The following is a 21,571-nucleotide window of genomic DNA, read 5'->3' as shown; positions in this document are numbered from 1 at the left end:
GTTCACCCGAGGGGTTAGGTCATGTTATTTTTTTAGAGCAGTTTTTTTTTGGACGCGGCGATACCTAATATGTCAACTTTTTTAAATTTATTTAAGTTTTACACAATAATATCATTTTTGAAACAAAAAAAATAATGTTTTAATGTCTTCATAGTCTTTTTTTGATCGCTTGCTATTACACTTTTTGTGATGTGAGGTGACAAAAATGGCTTTTTGACACTGTTTAAATTAAAAAGAATTTACGGTATTTACCTGAGGGGTTAGGTCATGTGATATTTTTATAGAGCAGGTTCTTACGGTCGCGGCGATACCTAATATGTATAGTTTTTTTTATTTATTTTACTTTAACACAATAACAGCATTTTAGAGAAAAAAAGCATGTTTTTGTGTCTCCATAGTCTGAGAGCCATATTTTTTAACTTTTTGGGCAATTGTCTCATGTAGGGGCTAATTTTTTGCGGTATGAAGTGCCGATTTGATTCGTACCATTTTGGCGTACATACGACTTTTGATCACTCTTATTACCTTTTTTGGGAAGTAAGTTGGGCAAAATTTCAATTTCATCATAGTTTTTTTTTTTTTTGCGTTCACCGCGCAGGGAAAGTAACATGACCGTTTCATAGATCAGGTCATTATGGACGCGGTGATATCAAACAGGTGTAGTGCATTTTATTTAATTTTTAATCAGTGATAAATGTGTTTTTTTATTTTTACTTTTTTTTCAAATTTTTTTTCTTTTTTTTGACCCAGACCTACTTGGTTCTTGAAGATCTAGTGGGTCTGATGTCTGTATAATACAATACAGTACTCTATATAGTGTACTGCACTGTATTTTCACTTTACACTTAGTCTGATCAGACTTCTGCCTTTAGCAGAAGTCTGATCAGACTTAGCATTACCATGGCAAGCCGGAAGCCTGTGAAGGCGCCCGGTTGCCATGGTAACCATGGCCTGCTGTCACAACAGAGCAGCGGGTGATGGGGAGGGAGGGAGGCCCCCTCCCTCTGTGATCCCGTCAAGAATCGGGGGCTGAAACGGCACAGCAGCCCCCGATGGGAGAGAGAGGGAGCTCCCTCCCTGTTAACTCCTTCAATACAGCGGTCCCTACGGACGGCGGCATGGTAGGGGTTAAACATCTGACATCTGTGCCAGCACAGATGTCAGCCATTTCAAGCAGAGTGTCAGCAATGTGCTGATACTCTGCTAACCGCTCGGCCATCCTAGAAATTAGAGAGGGGGCGGGCGGATGATCGCGCGCCCGCCTGCACCCCGCCACCCGCACAGCCCGCCGGCACATAACAATGAGGGCTGCAGGGGGGGGGTTAAAATGAAAGGATGTGTCATTTTGAAGTTTCTGATCCCCGCGATCACGGAATGCGGGGATAATAAACTTCCGAAAGCGCTGTAAAGTGCAGGTCTGAATTGAACTGTGGTTTGCAGCGAGCGCCGATACAGGGGAAGGCACAGGACCCCCTCGGCATTGTCACAGAGTGCCTGCTGAATGATTTCAGCAGGCACTCTGTTCCGATCACCGCCCGCCAAAAATACACAGGACGTACCTGTGCGCCCTGTGTCCTTAAGTACCGGAACATCAGGGAGTACCTGTATTCCCTGTGTCCCCAAGAGGTTAAGAAGCATTCTGTTTTGATCCGTCTTAATAGAAGTCTATGGGAATCATAACGGATCCATCTGGTTCCCGTTATGCAAGACGGAAAACAAAGTCCTCTCGACAGGACTTTTTTCTCTGTTCTGCATAACGGAAACGGGACGGATCCGTTATGATTCCCATAGACTTCTTTTATTACGGAAAGCACAACAGAATGGTCTTTAAAGGCTTCCGCTTTGCATCCGTGATGTTCACGATCCAATTTGATATCTGCTCTATCAACTTTCGATGTTCTTTTATGCGCCTACCATGGTGATTACGGGTGGCGGGGAATCAGGGTTCCAGACCGGAGAGGGAGCGACACCTGCATAATGGAAAGCAGGACGGATCCTTTCTGCTGCCCTTAGACTTGTAATATGGAGGATCAAAATGTAATGCCTCTTAAAGGCTTCTGTTTTGACTTCTGTCTTATGGTTTCTGGTATTTTCCGTTATAACGGAAAGCCATAACGGAATCCAGAACACAGATGTTAACCCACCCTAAGGGAATTTCCCGGGGTCATTAGCCCGTCCCCTGCCACTCCCCAATGTCGAGGACAGTGTAAAAACATCATGTGCACCTAAATTTGCAGGCTTTTAAAAAGATGCACAACAGGGATGTGCAACCTCCAATGTCACTTTGGACCTTCAGTCTGGTTCCATAAACATCACAAATGTCAGGAGCTGACATAGAACCACATACAGTTTAACCACTTGATCACTGGATGCTTTACACTGTTTCATTACCGAGCTTATTGTTTTTGCATCACTGCATTCAGTGGGCTGTAGAGGGACAGTTATCAAATCTGCTACGCCAGTTTTGTGGTGTTAAAAAGACACATGTGATGCCCTCACGTGCTATTTGGTGCATATTTTTGTGACATTTGGTCACATTTTGCGACATTTGGTGCTGTTCGACCCTTTCAGAACAGGAGTGAAAAGTAGTCAGGATTACAGATTAGAACACTTCTATATCTTATTTATGATATGAGACTTTTGAAAAAGTCACAAAAAAGGTTGCATCTCCATGTCAGGCAACCAGGGCTGGGACAAGGCCATTTGGTGCCCAGGGCGAAGATGGCAAACTGCGCCCCCCCCCCCCCCCCCCGTTTTTAAGAAAAAAATTAGTTTGTTATTTGTATTACATTATTTTCTTACTTTTTACAGTCTGTGTGTGAGTAGCAGCTAGTGAAGGCAGGCTCCTCGTGGCTTGTTCTTCACGCGCCGACACAGCTCCCTGTAGGCTGCGCGAGTCCTCCCTCTCTCACCTCACACCTCGCCTCCGGCGTGAGCCGCGTGACGTCACACGGCGCACGCCGGTGGTATCAACCAAATGAATCCTCCATGGGGGGGGGGGGGGGGCGAGGAAACGCAGAGGAGGAAAGGGAGCCCGAGCCAGGAGCGCAGTCGGCACAAAATTCATAGGGGGAGAGAAGGAGCAGCGCTGACATGGCTGGTGTGGACGGTGTAGGCGGGTGCAGGAGCGCACTCAGCACAGCAAGCACAGCAAGTGGCGCTTGGCTAATGTGGTACAGTGAAGCTGTACACTGCTGGCACTTCAGCTGCGCCCCCCTCCTGTCCGCAAATGGTAGCGCCCAGGGCACCCGCTCCTTCGGCCCCTGCTTTGTACCGGCCCTGCAGGCAACCCCCTGGTGTACTTTTACAGATATAGGTAGTGTTCAGCGAACTCGAACTGCAAAGTTCGGGTCTGTACCGGTCTGTTCGAGTTCAGTGTTCGGGCATTGATAAAGCTTGTTGAAAGGCTGCAGGGTAGCCAATCAATGAGCTTTTAAGCTGTGGGCACTTAGAAGCCAACACAGCCATGCCTAGTAATGGCATGGCTGTGATTTGCCGGTGCATCATGTGACCCAGCCTCTATACAAGCTGGATCACGTGTAGCACGAGTAGTGCAGGGACAGGAAGCAGGCAGCTAAAGTGAGGGAGAGGGTTAGGAATTTAATCTGGCTATTTATTCTGTGGGTGACCTATAGCGATTTTTTGTGGGTGCAAAGCACCATCTTTGCACCCCTGACACTTAAAGGGGTTGTCCGAGTTATGAAAAAAAATATATAGCACTGAAAATCTGATGGCCAGCAATATATAACTAAGCTAAGCAAGTTTTATTCAAAAAATATATATATTTCCTCATTTCCCTGGTTCTTTTCTGGCCCTTTGTTTACATGCAATAAAAACAACCTCTGCCCCTCCCCTTGCAATGCTAAGGGAGTGGCTAAAAGAGCTGCCCTGAGTGACATGTCTGCCTGCTGGGAGACTCTGCAGCATGTTGTATGTGTAGGACTACAAGTCCCAGCTGTATATGACACTGCTAATACACACAGGATCTTCCCCCTACCTTCTTGTGCAATGCTCTCTCTAGTCCTTCAGCTCCTGTGCCCAGAATTGTCACTGCTGCAGATACCCAGTACCCAGTGTGTGCAGCTGAAGGGGTTAAGAATCCTAGCAGAGAGAACAGAGACGGCAGTGCAGGGGGGCGTGGCCAGCACAGTGACGTCTCGTTTACAGGCTTGTAAATGACCTTTATCAGAGCAGAGAGAGAAGCTGACATCACAGGTCATGTGACCCTCAGTGAAATCTGAGAAACCAGCCACTGGAGATAAAGTGAGTTAATTGGAAAGCTGTTACATTTGCCCAGTTAGGAACATAGAAAGAACAAAAAAATAACTCGGATAACCCCTTTAAATATAATTATTAATCTGGCTGTTAATTCTGTGGGTGACCTATATCGATTTTTTGGGGGTGCAATGCAATATTTTTGTACCACTGACACAAAAATATAATAATTAGTCTGTCTGTTAGTTCTGTGGGTGACATATACCCATTTTTGGTGTGAGGTACACCTGCACTGTGTATGTGACAGGGAAATTAATATAGTTAATCTGTCTGTTAGATCGGTCGGTGACAAATTTATAAAAATAATTAATTAATTAAGGAAAAAAAACACTGTGTTAGCTACCTCCTCCATCCACCGCCTCCTCAACCTCCTACTCCACTTTGACCTCCGCCTCCTAGTTCAAGATTATTATTTTTTGTTTTTTTTCTATTCTATGTTATTTAACCACTTCAGCCCCCCTAGCTTAAACACCCTTAATGACCAGGCCACTTTTTACACTTCTGCACTACACTACTTTCACCGTTTATTGCTCGGTCATGCAACTTACCACCCAAATGAATTTTGCCTCCTTTTCTTCTCACTAATAGAGCTTTCATTTGGTGCTATTTCAATGCTGCTGACATTTTAACTTTTTTTGTTATTAATCGAAATTTACCGATTTTTTTGCAAAAAAATGACATTTTTCAATTTCAGTTGTAAATTTTTTTTTAAAAAACGACATCCATATATAAATTTTTCTCTAAATTTATTGTTTTACATGTCTTTGATAAAAAAAAATGTTTGGGTAAAAAAAAAAATGGTTTGGGTAAAAGTTATAGCGTTTACAAACTATGGTACAAAAATGTGAATTTCTGCTTTTTGAAGCAGCTCTGACTTTCTGAGCACCTGTCATGTTTCCTGAGGTTCTACAATGCCCAGACAGTAGAAAAACCCCACAAATGACCCCATTTCGGAAAGTAGACACCCTAAGGTTTTTGCTGATGAGCATAGTGAGTTCATAGAACTTTTTATTTTTTGTCACAAGTTAGCGGAATATGATGATTATTATTATTTTTTTTTCTTACAAAGTCTCATATTCCACAAACTTTTGACAAAAAATAAAAACTTCCATGAACTCACTATGCCCATCAAGAAATACCTTGGGGTGTCTTCTTTCCAAAATGGGGTCACTTGTGGGGTAGTTATACTGCCCTGGCCTTTTAGGGGCCCTAATGTGTGAGAAGTAGTTTGAAATAAAAATGTGTAAAAAATGCCCTGTGAAATATGAAAGGTGCTCTTTGGAATGTGGGCCCCTTTGCCCACCTAGGCTACAAAAAAGTGTCACACATCTGGTATCGCCGTACTCAGGAGAAGTTGGGCAATGTGTTTTGGGGTGTCATTTTACATATACCCATGCTGGTTGAGATAAATATCTTGGTCAAATGCCAACTTTGTATAAAAAAATGGGAAAAGTTGTCTTTTGCTGAGATATTTCTCTCACCCAGCATGGGTATATGTAAAAAGACACCCCAAAACACATTGCCCAACTTCTTCTGAGTAAGGCGATACCAGATATGTGACACTTTTTTGCAGCCTAGGTGGGAAAAGGGGCCCACATTCCAAAGAGCACCTTTCGGATTTCACAGGGCATTTTTTACACATTTTGATTTCAAACTACTTCTCAAGCATTCGTGCCCCTAAAATGCCAGGACAGTATAACTACCCCACAAGTGACCCCATTTTGGAAATAAGACACCCCAAGGTATTTCGTGATGGGCATAGTGAGTTCATGGAAGTTTTTATTTTTTGTCACAAGTTAGTGGAATATGAGACTTTGTAAGAAAAAAATAAAAATTAAAAATCATCATTTTCCGCTAACTTGTGACAAAAAAAAAAAAATTCTAGGAACTCACCATGCCCCTCACGGAATACCTTGGGGTGTCTTCTTTCCAAAATGGTGTCACTTGTGGGGTAGTTATACTGCCCTGGCATTTTAGGGGCCCTAATGTGTCAGAAGTAGTTTGAAATCAAAGTCTGTAAAAAATGCCCTGTGAAATCCGAAAAGTGCTCTTTGGAATGTGGGCCCATTTGCCCACCTAGGCTGCAAAAAAGTGTCACACATCTGGTATCGCCGTACTCAGAAGAAGTAGGGCAATGTGTTTTGGGGTGTCTTTTTACATATACCCATGCTGGGTGAGAGAAATATCTCGGCAAAAAAAGACAATCCGGTGCTCAGCGGTAGCGACAATCAGTGTATAGAAATATAGAACCGCGGCACTCGAGTTAGGTAATTAGTTATTTATTTATCCATCCAGAAAATAAGACTTAAGGCCAACGTTTCGGTCTCATCCCGAGACCTTGTTCACGGCCTGGAAAAAAGAAACGTCTGGTGTGGAGGATGGCTTGTGACACAAAGGGGCCCAAATTCCTTTTAGGAGGGCATTTTTAGACATTTGGATCCCAGACTTCTTCTTCTCACGCTTTAGGGCCCCTAAAATGTTAGGGCAGTATAAATACCCCACATGTGACCCCATTTTGGAAAGAAGACACCCCAAGGTATTCAATGAGGGGCATGGCGAGTTCATCGAATTTTTTTTTTTTTGGCACAAGTTAGCGGAAATTGATTTTTTATTTTTTTTTCTCACAAAGTCTCCCTTTCTGCTAACTTGGGACAAAAATTTCAATCTTTCATGGACTCAATATGCCCCTCATGGAATACCTTGGGGTGTCTTCTTTCTGAAATGGGGTCACATGTGGGGTATTTATACTGCCCTGGCATTTTAGGGGCCGTAAAGCGTGAGAAGAAGTCTGGAATATAAATGTCTAAAAAAATTTACGCATTTGGATTCCGTGAGGGGTATGGTGAGTTCATGTGAGATTTTATTTTTTGACACAAGTTAGTGGAATATGAGACTTTGTAGGAAAAAAAACCAAAAAAAACAACAACAATTTCCGCTAACTTGGGCCAAAAAAATGTCTGAATGGAGCCTTACAGGGGGGTGATCAATGACAGGGGGGTGATCAGGGAGTCTATATGGGGTGATCACCCCCCTGTCATTGATCACCCCCCTGTAAGGCTCCATTCAGACGTCCATATGTGTTTTGTGGATCCGATCCATGTATCCGTGGATCCGTAAAAAACATACGGACGTCTGAATGGAGCCTTACAGGGGGGTGATCAATGACAGGGGGGTGATCAGGGAGTCCATATGAGGTGATCACCCCCCTGTCATTGATCACCCCCCTGTAAGGCTCCATTCAGACGTCCGTATGTGTTTTGCGGATCCGATCCATGTATCCGTGGATCCGTAAAAAACATACGGACGTCTGAATGGAGCCTTACAGGGGGGTGATCAATGACAGGGGGGTGATTAATGACAGGGGGGTGATCAGGGAGTCTATATGGGTGATCACCCCCCTGTCATTGATCACCCCCCTGTAAGGCTCCATTCAGACGTCCACGGGTCCACTCATCCCTAGATATAGGAGTACACCACATTACACTTTCTCCAACTTTAGGGCACTAAAATGGCTCTAAAATAGTCCTGGAAAGAGCTGCAAAAGGCATCAAAATGTGCTTAAGAGCATGGCAACTGTTCTGCAAACAAATGTGGATTGGGAAATGACTTAAAATAACATAAAATACAGAAAAATTTAAAATAACAATCTGGATCTAGGAGTAGGAGGTTGAGGAGGCGGTGGATGGGTGGATGTGGCGGTGTAGGTTGACGTGGTGGTGTAGGTGGAAGCGGCGGTGAAGGAGGAATAGGTAGCCAACACTGATTTGTGTTATTTTTTATTTTTAAATTGGGGTATCCCCCAAAATATTGGGACATAACAAAATAAAACTAAGAATAAGTGCACTTGAGTACAAGAATGGATGGTTGAGCCTGGTATAAATGTCTATTCTGCACAAGGTACGGACAAGTCCTGTGGGATCCATGCCTGGTTCATTTTAATAAACGTAAGCTTGTCCACATTGGCTGTGGCCTGTGATAATGCTCTCTGCCGTACTAAACACACGTTCACATTATACATTGGCTGCAGGGCAGGTCAGCACCTCCAAGGCTGACAAAGCTTTTCCACATTTGGGCCATGCTAACCCTGCCTTATCAGGTGCTGGCGGTGCCCCAGCTGTGTTGGCGACCTCTTCCTCCTCCTCTGCCTTGTGCTTCCACTGTGCCCCCGCTGTCAGGTGGGAATGCTATCATCAGCGCGCGCTTGTAGTCGCGCATCTTCCGATCAGTAACAGATGTTTTCACTAAATTTAGTTCCCTGTCAGCAATGCAGAGCAGGGGTTCATTCACGACAAAAGGGGGTACATGTCAACCAGCAATACAACAGAGGATTTGGAGAGATTTAGGCCCCTGTCACCCAGGCACAGCAGGGGTTCATTCACGGCAAAAGGGGGTTCATGTCACCCAGCAATACAACAGAGGATTTTGAGAGATTTAGGCCCCTGTCACCCAGGTACAGCAGGGGTTCATTCACGGCAAAAGGGGGTTCATGTCACCCAGCAATACAACAGAGGATTTTGAGAGATTTAGGCCCCTGTCAGCAATGCAGAGCAGGGGTTCATTCACGGCAAAAGGGGGTACATGTCACCCAGCAATAGAACAGAGGATTTTGAGAGATTTAGGCCCCTGTCAGCAATGCAGAGCAGGAATTCATTCACGGCAAAAGGGGGTACATGTCACCCAGCAATAGAACAGAGGATTTTGAGAGATTTAGACCCCTTGTCACCCAGGCACAGCAGGGGTTCATTCACGGCAAAAGGGGGTACATGTCACCCAGCAATAGAGCAGAGGACTTTGAGAGATTTAGGCCCTTGTCAGCAATGCAGAGCAGGGGTTCATTCACGGCAAAAGGGGGTACATGTCACCCAGCAATAGAACAGAGGATTTTGAGAGATTTAGGCCCCTGTCACCCAGGCACAGCAGGGGTTCATTCACGGCAAAAGGGGGTTCATGTCACCCAGCAATACAACAGAGGATTTTGAGAGATTTAGGCCCCTGTCACCCAGGCACAGCAGGGGTTCATTCACGGCAAAAGGGGGTTTATGTCACCCAGCAATACAACAGAGGATTTTGAGAGATTTAGGCCCCTGTCAGCAATGCAGAGCAGGGGTTCATTCACGGCAAAAGGGGGTACATGTCACCCAGCAATAGAACAGAGGATTTTGAGAGATTTAGGCCCCTGTCAGCAATGCAGAGCAGGAATTCATTCACGGCAAAAGGGGGTACATGTCACCCAGCAATAGAACAGAGGATTTTGAGAGATTTAGACCCCTTGTCACCCAGGCACAGCAGGGGTTCATTCACGGCAAAAGGGGGTACATGTCACCCAGCAATAGAGCAGAGGACTTTGAGAGATTTAGGCCCTTGTCAGCAATGCAGAGCAGGGGTTCATTCACGGCAAAAGGGGGTACATGTCACCCAGCAATAGAACAGAGGATTTTGAGAGATTTAGGCCCCTGTCACCCAGGCACAGCAGGGGTTCATTCACGGCAAAAGGGGGTTCATGTCACCCAGCAATACAACAGAGGATTTTGAGAGATTTAGGCCCCTGTCACCCAGGCACAGCAGGGGTTCATTCACGGCAAAAGGGGGTTTATGTCACCCAGCAATACAACAGAGGATTTTGAGAGATTTAGGCCCATGTCACCCAGGCACAGCAGGGGTTTGTATACGCCAAAAATGGTAAAATGTCACCCGACAATTGAAAATAAGAATTTTTTCCATTTAGGGCACTAAAATTTCTAAAATAGTCCTTGAAAAGGCTAGAGGGATGTAAAAGGCAGTAAAATGTGCTTAAGAGCATGGCAACTGCTCTGCAAACAAATGTGGATAGGGAAAGAACTAAAAATTACAAATTATTAACCTGCAACTTAGAGAAGGAGGTGCATATGGAGTCGGGGGTTGAGGAGGCGGTGAATGTGGTGTTGTAGGTGGAGGCAGCAATGGAGGAGGAACAGGTAGCGAACAATGTTTTTTTTTTTTTTTTTATTGGGTAGGTAGCCCCCAAAATATTGGGACAAATAAAAAAAAAAGAAAACAAAGAATCATTGCACTTGAATTGAGTACAAGAATGTATGTTTGATGGTGGTATAAATGTCTATTCTGCACAAGGTACAGACAAGTCTTGTGGGATCCAAACCTGGTTCATTTTAATGAACGTGAGCTTGTCCACGTTGGCTGTGGACAGGCGGCTGGGTCTGTCTGTAATGACGCCTCCTGCCGTGCTAAATACACGTTCAGAGAGTACACTGGCTGCAGGGCAGGCCAGCACCTCCAAGGCATACAGGGCAAGCTCTGGCCATATGGACAATTTGGAAACCCAGAAGTTGAATGGGGCAGAACCATCAGTCAGTACGTGTAGTCGTGTGCACAGGTACTGTTCCACCATGTTGTTCAAATGCTGCCTCCTGCTAACACGCTCCATATCAGCAGTTGGGGCCGGTTGTTGCGGCGAGGTGACAAAGCTTTTCCACATGTCGGCCATGCTAACCCTGCCTTCTGAGGTGCTGGCGCTGACAAAGCTGCATTGGCGACCTCTTCCTCCTCCCCTGCCTTCGCCTTGTGTTTCCACTTGTCCCCTGGCGTCAGTCGGGAATGCTCTCAGGAGCGCGTCTGCCAGCATGCGCCTGTAGTCGCGCATCTTCCGATCACGCTGCAGTTAGGGAATTAAGGACGGCACATTGTCTTTGTAACGGGGATCTAGCAGGGTGGCCACCCAGTAGTCGGCACATGTTAAAATGTGGGCAACTCTGCAGTCGTTGCGCAGGCACTGCAGTATGTAGTCGCTGCCCAGAGGTAAGGACAAGCTGTCCTCTGTGGGAGGCGTATCGTCTGCGTCCTCCTTATCCCCCCAGCCACGCACCAGTGATGGGCCCGAGCTGCGTTGGATGCCACCCCGCTGTGGACATGCTTCATCCCCATCCTCCTCCTCCTCCTCCAGTAGTGGGCCCTGGCTGGCCAAATTTGTACCTGGCCTCTGCTGTTGCAAAAATCCTCTTTCTGAGCCACTTCTAAAAGACTGGCCTGAAAGTGTTAGGAGATGACCCCTCTTCCTCCTCCTCGTCCTGGGCCACATCCTCTTCCATCATCGCCCTAAGTGTTTTCTCAAGGAGACATAGAAGTGGTATTGTAACGCTGATAACGGCGTCATCGCCACTGGCCATGTTGGTGGAGTACTCGAAACAGCGCAACAGGGCACACAGGTCTCGCATGGAGGCCCAGTCATTGGTGGTGAAGTTCCGCAGTGCGACTCACCCGTGCGTGCTGCAGCTGAAACTCCACTATGGCCTGCTGCTGCTCGCACAGTCTCTCCAGCATGTGCAAGGTACCTTGCATAGTAGTATGCTTACTGGTCTCTTTAAGCCACCCAGGTTTGAATCATTTAGACCTGTGGTGTACTCTTGCACTTATTGATGAGACTGACATATGGATTGGTTCATCCCTTTCTGTTACATTTTCCGGTGTACCACACAAGCAGAAGTAGCTATATGCAACAATTATGTATTGATATACGCACTGGCTTTGGGGGGTTTTATCCACACTTCTCTGCATTTCCCTACTGGGTTTTAATTATTCAATTAATTATTTATCTTGTATGTGTGCATATTCGTTTAATAAAGATTTGTACGAACATTACCGCGGGTTGGTTTTGCTTTTGTAGGAGTTTAATTTTTACATTTACCCAGTGTGCAGTTAGGGAGATATAGCGTCCCTGGCCGTGCTTACTGGTCCACGTATCTGTGGTTAAGTGGACCTTGCCACAGATGGCGTTGCGCAGTGCACACTTGATTTTATCCGATACTTGGTTGTGCAGGGAGGGCACGGCTCTCCTGGAGAAGTAGTGGCGGCTGGGAACGACGTACTGTGGGACAGCAAGCGACATGAGCTGTTTGAAGCTGTCCGTCTCCACCAGCCTGAATGACAGCATTTCAAAGGCCAGCAGTTTAGAAATGCTGGCATTCAGGGCCAGGGATCGAGGGTGTCTAGGTGGGAATTTACGCTTTCTCTCAAAGGTTTGTGAGATGGAGAGCTGAACGCTTCCGTGTGACATGGTGGAGATGCTTGGTGACGGAGGTGGTGTAGTTGGTGGCACATCCTCTGTTTTCTGGGCGGCAGGTGCCAACGTTCCTCCAGAGGCGGAGGAAGAGGCCGAGGCAGCAGCAGAAGAGGGAGCAGGAGGGGCCTGAGCCCTTTCTTGGTTTTGAAGGTGCTTACTCCACTGCAGCCCGTGTCTCGCATGTAGGTGCCTGGTCATGCAGGTTGTGCTAAGGTTCAGTACGTTAATGCCTCGCTTCAGGCTCTGATGGCACAGCGTGCAAACCACTCGGATCTTGTCGTCAGCACATTGTGTGAAGAAGTGCCATGCCAGGGAACTCCTTGAGGCTGCCTTTGGTGTGCTCAGTCCCTGGTGACGGTGGCCAGTAGCAGGCGAACTGTTTTGGCGACGGCTGCTCTGCTTTTGCACCCTGCTCCCACTTTTGCTACGCTGTTGGCTCGGTCTCACCACTGCCTCTTCCTCCGAACTCTGAAAGTCAGTGGCACGATCTTCATTCCATGTGGGGTCTAGGACCTCATTGTCCCCTGCATCGTCTTCCACCCAGTCTTCCTCCCTGACCTCCTTTTCGGTCTGCACACTGCAGAAAGACGCAGCAGTTGGCACCTGTGTTTCGGCATCAGAGACGTGCTGAGGTGGTATTCCCATGTCCTCATCAGGAAACATAAGTGGTTGTGCGTCAGTGCATTCTATGTCTTCCACCCCTGGGGAAGGGCTAGGTGGATGCCCTTGGGAAACCCTGCCTGCAGAGTCTTCAAACAGCATAAGAGACTGCTGCATGACTTGAGGCTCAGACAGGTTCCCTGATATGCACGGGGGTGATGTGACAGACTGATGGGCACAGGTTTCAGGCGCCACCTGTGCGATTTCTGCAGAAGACTGGGTGGGAGATAATGGGAACATGCTGCATCCACTGTCGGCCACCCAATTGACTAGCGCCTGTACTTGCTCAGGCCTTACCATCCTTAGAACAGCATTAGGCCCGACCAAATATCGATGTCGATTCTGGCGGCTACTGGGACCTGAGGTAGTAGGTTCAGTAGGACGTGTAGCTGTGGCAGAACGGCCACGTCCTCTCCCTGCACCAGAGGCTCGACCAACACCACCACTACGACCATGACCGCGTCCCTTATTAGATGTTTGCCTCATAGTTAGCGTTTACAAAGCAAGGGAAAAAGTGGTTAAGTCTGTTAAAAAAAATTAACCGCCAATAAAAACCCTGATGTAGGGTATTGCACTCAATTATTATTTTTTTTAACTCTATATGACAGCGGTATTTGTGGCCTAAATGTGACACTCACTTATGCACGTCTTATCCCAGATGTGCAGTATATCAGAGGCTTTTTTCACCCCAGTAACCAAAAAGGCGTATTTCTGGCCTAAATGTGACAATCACTTATGCACGTGTAATCAGAGATGTGCAGTATATCAGAGAGGGTTTTTTCACCCCAGTATGACAAAGCAGGATTTCTGGACTTAATGTGACAATCACTTATGCACGTGTAATCACAGATGTGCAGTATATCAGAGTTTTTTTTTACCCTAACCAAAAAGCTATATTTCTGTCCTAAATGTGACAGTGACTTATGCACGTGTAATCACAAATGTGCAGTATATCAGAGGGTTTATTCACCCTAACCAAAAAGCTGTATTTCTGTCCTAAATGTGACAGTGACTTATGCATGTGTAATCACAGATGTGCAGTATATCAGAGGGTTTTTTCACCCCAGTAAGAAAAAAGCTGTATTTCTGGCCTTAATGTGACAATCACTTATGCACGTGTAATCACAGATGTGCAGTATATCAGAGGGTTTTTTCACCCCAGTAAGAAAAAAGCAGGATTTCTGGCTGTAATATGACAATCACTTATGCACGTGTAATCACAGATGTGCAGTATATCAGAGGGTTTTTCACCCCAGTAAGAAAAAAGCTGTATTTCTGGCCTTAATGTGACAATCACTTATGCACGTGTAATCACAGATGTGCAGTATATCAGAGGGTTTTTTCACCCTAACCAAAAAGCTGTATTTCTGTCCTAATTGTGACAGTGACTTATGCACATGTAATCACAGATGTGCAGTATATCAGAGGGTTTTTTCACCCCAGTATGCCAAAGCAGGATTTTTGGCCGTAATGTGACAATCACGTATGCACGTGTAATCACAGATGTGCAGTTTATCAGAGGGTTTTTTCACCCCAGTATGCCAAAGCAGGATTTCTGGCCTTAATGTGACAATCACTTATGCACGTGTAATCACAGATGTGCAGTATATCAGAGGGTTTTTTCACCCCAGTAAGAAAAAAGCTGTATTTCTGGCCTTAATGTAACAATCACTTATGCACGTGTAATCGGAGATGTGCAGTATATCAGAGGGTTTTTTCACCCCAGTATGCCAAAGCAGGATTTCTGTCCTTAATGTGACAATCACTTATGCACGTGTAACCACAGATATGCAGTGTATCAGAGGGTTTTTCACCCTAACCAAAAAGCTGTATTTCTGTCCTAAATATGACAGTGACTTATGCACGTGTAATCACAGATGTGCAGTATATTAGAGGGTTTTTTCACCCCAGTAACCAAAAAGCTGTATTTCTGTCCTAAATGTGACAGTGACTTATGCACGTGTAATCACAGATGTGCATATATCAGAGGGTTTTTTCACCCCAGTAAGAAAAAAGCTGTATTTCTGGCCTTAATGTGACAATCACTTATGCACGTGTAATCACAGATGTGCAGTATATCAGAGGGTTTTTCACCCCAGTAAGAAAAAAGCTGTATTTCTGTCCTTAATGTGACAATCACTTATGCACGTGTAATCACAGATGTGCAGTATATCAGAGGGTTTTTTCACCCTAACCAAAAAGCTGTATTTCTGTCCTAAATGTGACAGTGACTTATGCACGTGTAATCACAGATGTGCAGTATATTTGAGGCTTTTTTCACCCTAACCAAAAAGCTGTATTTCTGTCCTAAATGTGACAGTTACTTATGCATGTGTAATCCCAGATGTGCAGTATATTAGAGGGTTTTTTCACCCCAGTATGCCAAAGCTGTATTTCTGGACTTGCAGATAGCCTATGCTGGTGCACTATTGTTGCATAAAATGGCTGCCGATCAGGTATTGATATTGATGAAATGAAGAAAAAAAAGTTTGTTTTCAGCAGTAGTTGGCTCAGGGCAGGCTTAAAAAAATTGTGCACTGCACCCACAAAACACTTTTTCTGTAGATCGCTGAGTACATAAACCAGTTCTTGATAAGATCGCTCCCTGATCTCTCCCTCACAGCAGCTGCAGCCTCTCCCTACAGTAATCCGAGCAGAGTGATGGGCGGCGCTAAATGACTCCAGCTTAAATAGAGGCTGGGTCACATGCTACAGTTGGCCAATCACAGCCATGCCAATAGTAGGCATGGCCGTGATGGCCTTTTGGGGCAAGTAGTATGACGCTTGTTGATTGGCTGCTTTGCAGTCTTTCAAAAAGCACCATAAAAATCACTGAACACCGAACTTTTACGTAAATGTTCGGGTCCGGGTGCCGAAAAACCTAAAGTTCGGGTTCGCTCAACTCTATTGATCACCTTTCATTACCTTTTTTTTTTTTGAGGAAATTTTGCCATATTGTTTAGTTTTTTTTTGTTGATGTAGATATATGAGAGCTTGTTTATTACAGGATGTGTGATATTTTTTTAATAGAAACATTTGGTACTTACAGATGTAGCTGACCTAAAATTTACTATAATGTGAGTCATAATACGTCACGTTATCTCGAGACAAAAGCCATTGAAATCCATTGAAAAATTAACATTTTCTTGCCATTCTTTACTTAACATCTTAACTATCAAGTTTAGCTCAGCTACATCTATATAAATTACTGCTTAAAAGGGTTTTCTGAGATTTTTATACTGATGACATTAGTATCTGATCAGTGGGGGTTCAACACTCGCTGATTGGCTGTTTGAGAAGGCAGAGTGGCTCCTGTGAGCGCCTCGGCCTTCTCTCTGCTTTGACCAGGCTGAGTGACGCCACAATAATGTGTCACATGGCCTAGGAGCAGCTCAGTCCTATTCGAATTAATGGGGCTGAGCACGGTACCAAGAACAGCCGCCATGCAATGTATGGCACTGTGCTTTGTATGCTGTGAGAAGCCAGCGGCGCTCACAGGATCTGTTGGACCCCCACCGATCACATACTGATGACCCAACCAACGGATGACCTAACCTTTAAAATATTATTATTTTTAGAGGAGTGGAATGGAAAAAGAAATGCAATTTTGCTGTTACTTTTTGCTCTTTTTGCATCATTCACTGTGGCTTAAATGACATATTGATTTTATTATGCAGGTTGTTGCACTTCATGATTGTTGCTATGTGTGTATGTGTATCATATGTATTATTTGTATCATAAAGTGTTGTGAAAGCGTATTTGCCTCCTTAGCATTTTTTTATTTTTGCATATTTGATGTTTCAGATCACCCAACTACTTTTAATAGTAGACAAAGATAACTCAAGTAAACACAAAATGCTGTTTTGAATGATGATTTCATTTATTGAAAGCAAAATGCTGTTTTGGCCTATGTAGCCCTATGTGAAGAAGTAATAGCCCTCTTAGTTACTGAATCAGCCAGTTAACTAAATTCGGACGATTGGGTATAATTTAGCTAGCCACAACCAACATAGTTACTGCTAGACCTGTTGAATCTAAAGAACACTTAAAGGGAATGCAAAACAATGGCATTGAAATCTACTAATCTGGAAAGGGTAAAAAAGCCATTGCTAAAGGTGGATTTAGACGAGCAGATGAGCAGCAGAATGTCGGGAAGGTAGCATTCCTTCCCAACAGTTGGCTGCTTGCTCAGTGGAGGAGAAAGCTACATCTACATGCAGCAATCACCTCCACAGTATGAGGAAGAGGGAACACTATTCTGATCAATTGTTTTCGTGCAGCTCCACTGTTTCTGCTTAAACAGCATAATCTGCTGCCCAGAAACGATAATTTGGGTGCCTGCACGACCAACAGTTTCACCCAATGAACGAGAAAGGGCTAATTTTAGTCACCATGATCAATCCTACTTGGTGCAATGCCTGATTTAATAGGGTTCATCATGGTGAAACCTATTTAAACCTAATTCCTTAAAAAAAAAAAAAAATAAAGCTTGCACATTGCATTTTTTTAAGTTAATAACTTTGTATTACATTTTATTAATTTTTTTCACAAGTCTTATCATTTTACAAAAAACTATTTTTTTTTTCTTACTGTAATAGATCTACTCAAACTAAAGAAAATGTTAAATTGCTTTCTGTAAAGACAGCGACTCCGTATTCTGGTAAGTGTCTGGGATTGCTCTCCATCACCATCTTCATATGCCCTTGGCAAGCATTGCCTAAATATTTAAACAGTTGTCTCTGATATTAAATATTTGCAGCCTGCTGGGCTGATGCCAGTTATATTAAAATTAAGTGTAATTAGATTTTTCTGTTCCCATGGGAAGCGAAATAAGAATGGACATTGTGCCTACATGTTACTACAAAGAAAATGAAAAGAGTGGAGAAGACTATTGTAATACTACTTATTGAAATTTTATTAAAATGGGTCCTTTAGCATGTACCTCCTTTTGTCAGTGGAAACCAGCAGAACATAAAATATTGTGTGTTTTTACATATAATTCAGTTACTTCAGTACACTCATTTAAAGATCCTTTTTGCTAAATATGAGCTACAGTTAGGTCCATATATATTTCGACTGAGAAAACATTTTTCTAATTTTTGTTCTGTACATTACCACAATGGATTTCGAACTAAACAATTAAGATGCAGTTGAAGTTCAGACTTTCAGCTTTAAGTCAGTGGGTTGAACAAAATGATTGCATAAAAATGTAAGGAACTAAAGCATTTTTAAACTCAATCCCTTCATTTCAGGGGCTCAAAAATAATTGAAAAAATTAAATAATTGTAAATAAAATGTTAATTTCTAATACTTGGTTGAAAACCCTTTGTTGGCAATGACTGTCTGAAGTCTTCAAATCATGGACATCACCAAACGCTGTGTTTCCTCCTTTTTAATGCTCTGCCAGGCCTTTACTGCAGCGGTTTTCAGTTGCTGTTTGTTTGTAGGTCTTTCTGTCTGAAATGTAGTCTTTAGCAAGTGAAATGCATGCTCTATTGGGTTCAGATCAGGTGACCGACTTGGCCATTCAAGAATATTCCACTTCTGTGCTAAAATAAATGCCTAGGTTGCTTTGGTTTTATGTTTTGGGTCATTGTCCATCTGTATTATGAAACGCGACCAATCAGTTTGGCTGCATTTGGCTGGATTTGAGCACACAGTATGTCTCTGAAAACACCAGAATTCATTTGGCTGCTTCTGTCATCAATAAACACTAGGGACCCAGTGCCACTGGCAGCCATGCATGCCCAAGCCATCACACTGCCTCCGCCGTGTTTTACAGATGATGTGGTATGCTTTGGATCATGAGCTGTACCATGCCTTCACCATACTTTTTTCTTTCCATCATTTTGGTAAAGGTTGATCTTGGTTTCATCTGTCCAAAGAATGTTCTTCCAGAAGTGTGCTGTTTTTTTTAGATTTTTTTTTTTAGCAAAGTCTAATCTAGCCTTCTTATTCTTGAGGCCCATGAGTGGCTTGCACTGTGCAGTGAACCCTCTGTATTTACTTTCATGTAGTCTTCTCTTTATGGTAGATTTGGATATTGATACGCCTGTATCCTGGAGAGTGTTGTTCACTTGGCTGTTGTGAAGGGGTTTCTCTTCACCATGGTAATTATTCTGCGATCATCCACCACTGTTATCTTGCGTGGGTGTCCTGGTCTTTTTTGAATTGCTGAGGTCACCAGTGCTTTATTTCTTTCTCAGGATGTACCAAACTGTAGATTTTGCCACTCCTAATATTGTAGGAATTTCTCGGATGGGTTTTTTCTGCATGGAGAGCTCTTTTGACTGCATGTTTACTTCTCAGTAAAATCTTCAAAGTGCAAGCCCCACACCTCAAATCAACTCCAGGCCTTTTATGTGCTTAATAGAGAATGAAATTATGAAGGAATTGCCCACACCTGCCCATGAAACAGCCTTTGAGTCAATTATCAAATTACTTTTGGTCCCTTTAAAAACAGGGTGCCACATGTAAAGGAGCTGAAACTCCTAAACCCTTCATCCAATTTTAATGTAGATACCCTCAAATGAAAGCTAAAAGTCTGGACTTTATGATCAGGTCCATTATATATCTATAACTTGAATATGGTTTAGTAAACAGGTAATAAAAACTAAATTTGTGTCAGTGTCCAACTATATATGGATCTAACAGTATATACTGCTACATGTGGATTAGATCCTCTATGGTGGCTGTGAGATATACAGGGTAATTGTTCTCTTAAAGGGCTTGTGTGTTTTGGATAATCAATGTTCCCTAGACCAGTCCATTGATGAACTGACCAGAGAATTTTCATTTAACTGCAGGGAGAATTAAAGAGGTTGTCCACTCCTTTACTATTGATAGCCTATCCTCAAGATAGGCTATCAATATCTGATTGGCAGGGGTCTGGCACTCAGAACCCTAGCCAATTAAATGTTCATGGCATCTATGGGGTTAAATAGCCAGGATTGAAGCTTCATTCCCAGAAAGTCACAGTACATCAAGGTATAGGAAGTCAGCCTGCACCACAACATACAGTTATGTTGTGGTGTGGGATGGAGTTAAAGGAACACTGTTATGCTTGAAGGTTTACTGTAATTTTCCGCAAATAATCATGACATCATTTGTGTTTTATATTTTTATTAGATTCAAACAGGATATCATCAGATCAAATGGAGTTTATTGAATGTTGAAGACATCACAAACATTAGATGCCTTATGTGTCAATTGCTTTGCATTTCATGATGAATGGAAACTATTGCACTAAGTGTATACTGCTGTTCAGCTATTCAGAACTAAAACTAGAAATGTAACTTTTATGTTTTTTTATTTTTATATTGTATGTGATTTGTTTTATACTTTCATTTTTTGACATTTAACTTTGGTTATGCTAAAAATTGTCTTCTTTTTGTTATTTTGCATGTTTATGAGAAAATATTAAAGTATAATGTGGTAGTTCACCCAGCATAGAACATATAGTGGTCATCTAGCTTTAGAGTTTCATTAGTCTTAACAGGAACACATTTTTAAGTTAGCATATTATGTTTGGGGTTTACCAATGAAAATTTCTGTGGTGCATGCTGAAAGTGTTGAGGCTGTAAATAGACTAAAGAGTGTCTGGTATGTCATGTCAGGGAACTAGAAAGTCCTGTGTCTCCTAAATGTTACGAATAATTCCAGTATACATTCAGTGGATGTGCCACTAAAGTAGCTACCACTGTCGGTTTATGTCAATGCAGTTGTATCTGTAAATCCTTATGTTTTCCCTTTCACCCTAATGTGACATGTAATGAATTAACAATTATTGAATATTTTCTTAATAATTAAAAAAAAGTTTTAATATTTCACACAAAGACAAAGATCAAATCAATGCATAATAGAAAAATAGAAACCTAGAAGATTGAAGTCAGAAAAAGACCACCTGGTCCATCTTGTCTGCCTCTATATTATTTTCTTTTTCTTTTTCTCTTAGGATAGATATACAGTACAGACCAAAAGTTTGGACACACCTTCTCATTCAAAGAGTTTTCTTTATTTTCATGACTATGAAAATTGTAGATTCACACTGAAGGCATCAAAAATATGAATTAACACATGTGGAATTATATACATAACAAACAAGTGTGAAACAACTGAAAATATGTCATATTCTAGGTTCTTCAAAGTAGCCACCTTTTGCTTTGATTACTGCTTTGCACACTCTTGGCATTCTCTTGATGAGCTTCAAGAGGTAGTCCCCTGAAATGGTTTTCACTTCACAGGTGTGCCCTGTCAGGTTTAATAAGTGGGATTTCTTGCCTTTTAAATGGGGTTGGGACCATCAGTGGCGTTGAGGAGAAGTCAGGTGGATTCACAGCTGATAGTCCTACTGAATAGACTGTTAGAATTTGTATTATGGCAAGAAAAAAGCAGCTAAGTAAAGAAAAATGAGTGGCCATCATTACTTTAAGAAATGAAGGTCAGTCAGTCAGCCGAAAAATTGGGAAAACTTTGAAAGTAAGGGCTATTTGACCATGAAGGAGAGTGATGGGGTGCTGCGCCAGATGACCTGGCCTCCACAGTCACCCAATCTAACCCAATCGAGATGGTTTGGGGTGAGCT

At 43.3% G+C, this 21,571-nt stretch overlaps 1 protein-coding gene across 2 annotated transcripts in view; it reads left to right on the top strand.

The window, feature by feature from the left end:
• Positions 1 to 20,920, top strand: part of EMCN (endomucin) — a 504,312-nt gene extending 483,392 nt beyond the window's left edge. For both annotated transcript variants that reach the window (XM_040418211.1, XM_040418210.1), the window contains 2 exons: positions 17,587 to 17,648; positions 20,117 to 20,920. In XM_040418211.1, coding sequence (XP_040274145.1) covers positions 17,587 to 17,648; positions 20,117 to 20,163 — 109 coding nt within the window. In that variant the 3' untranslated portion in view covers positions 20,164 to 20,920. The remainder of the gene's footprint in view (positions 1 to 17,586; positions 17,649 to 20,116) is intronic.
• The last annotated feature ends 651 nt before the right edge of the window (positions 20,921 to 21,571 follow it).

Source organism: Bufo bufo, chromosome 2 (genome assembly GCF_905171765.1).
Source record: "Bufo bufo chromosome 2, aBufBuf1.1, whole genome shotgun sequence".
Taxonomy (NCBI): domain Eukaryota; kingdom Metazoa; phylum Chordata; class Amphibia; order Anura; family Bufonidae; genus Bufo; species Bufo bufo.
Note: the sequence above shows the minus strand (reverse complement) of the source record. Positions and strands in the feature narration are given on the sequence as shown.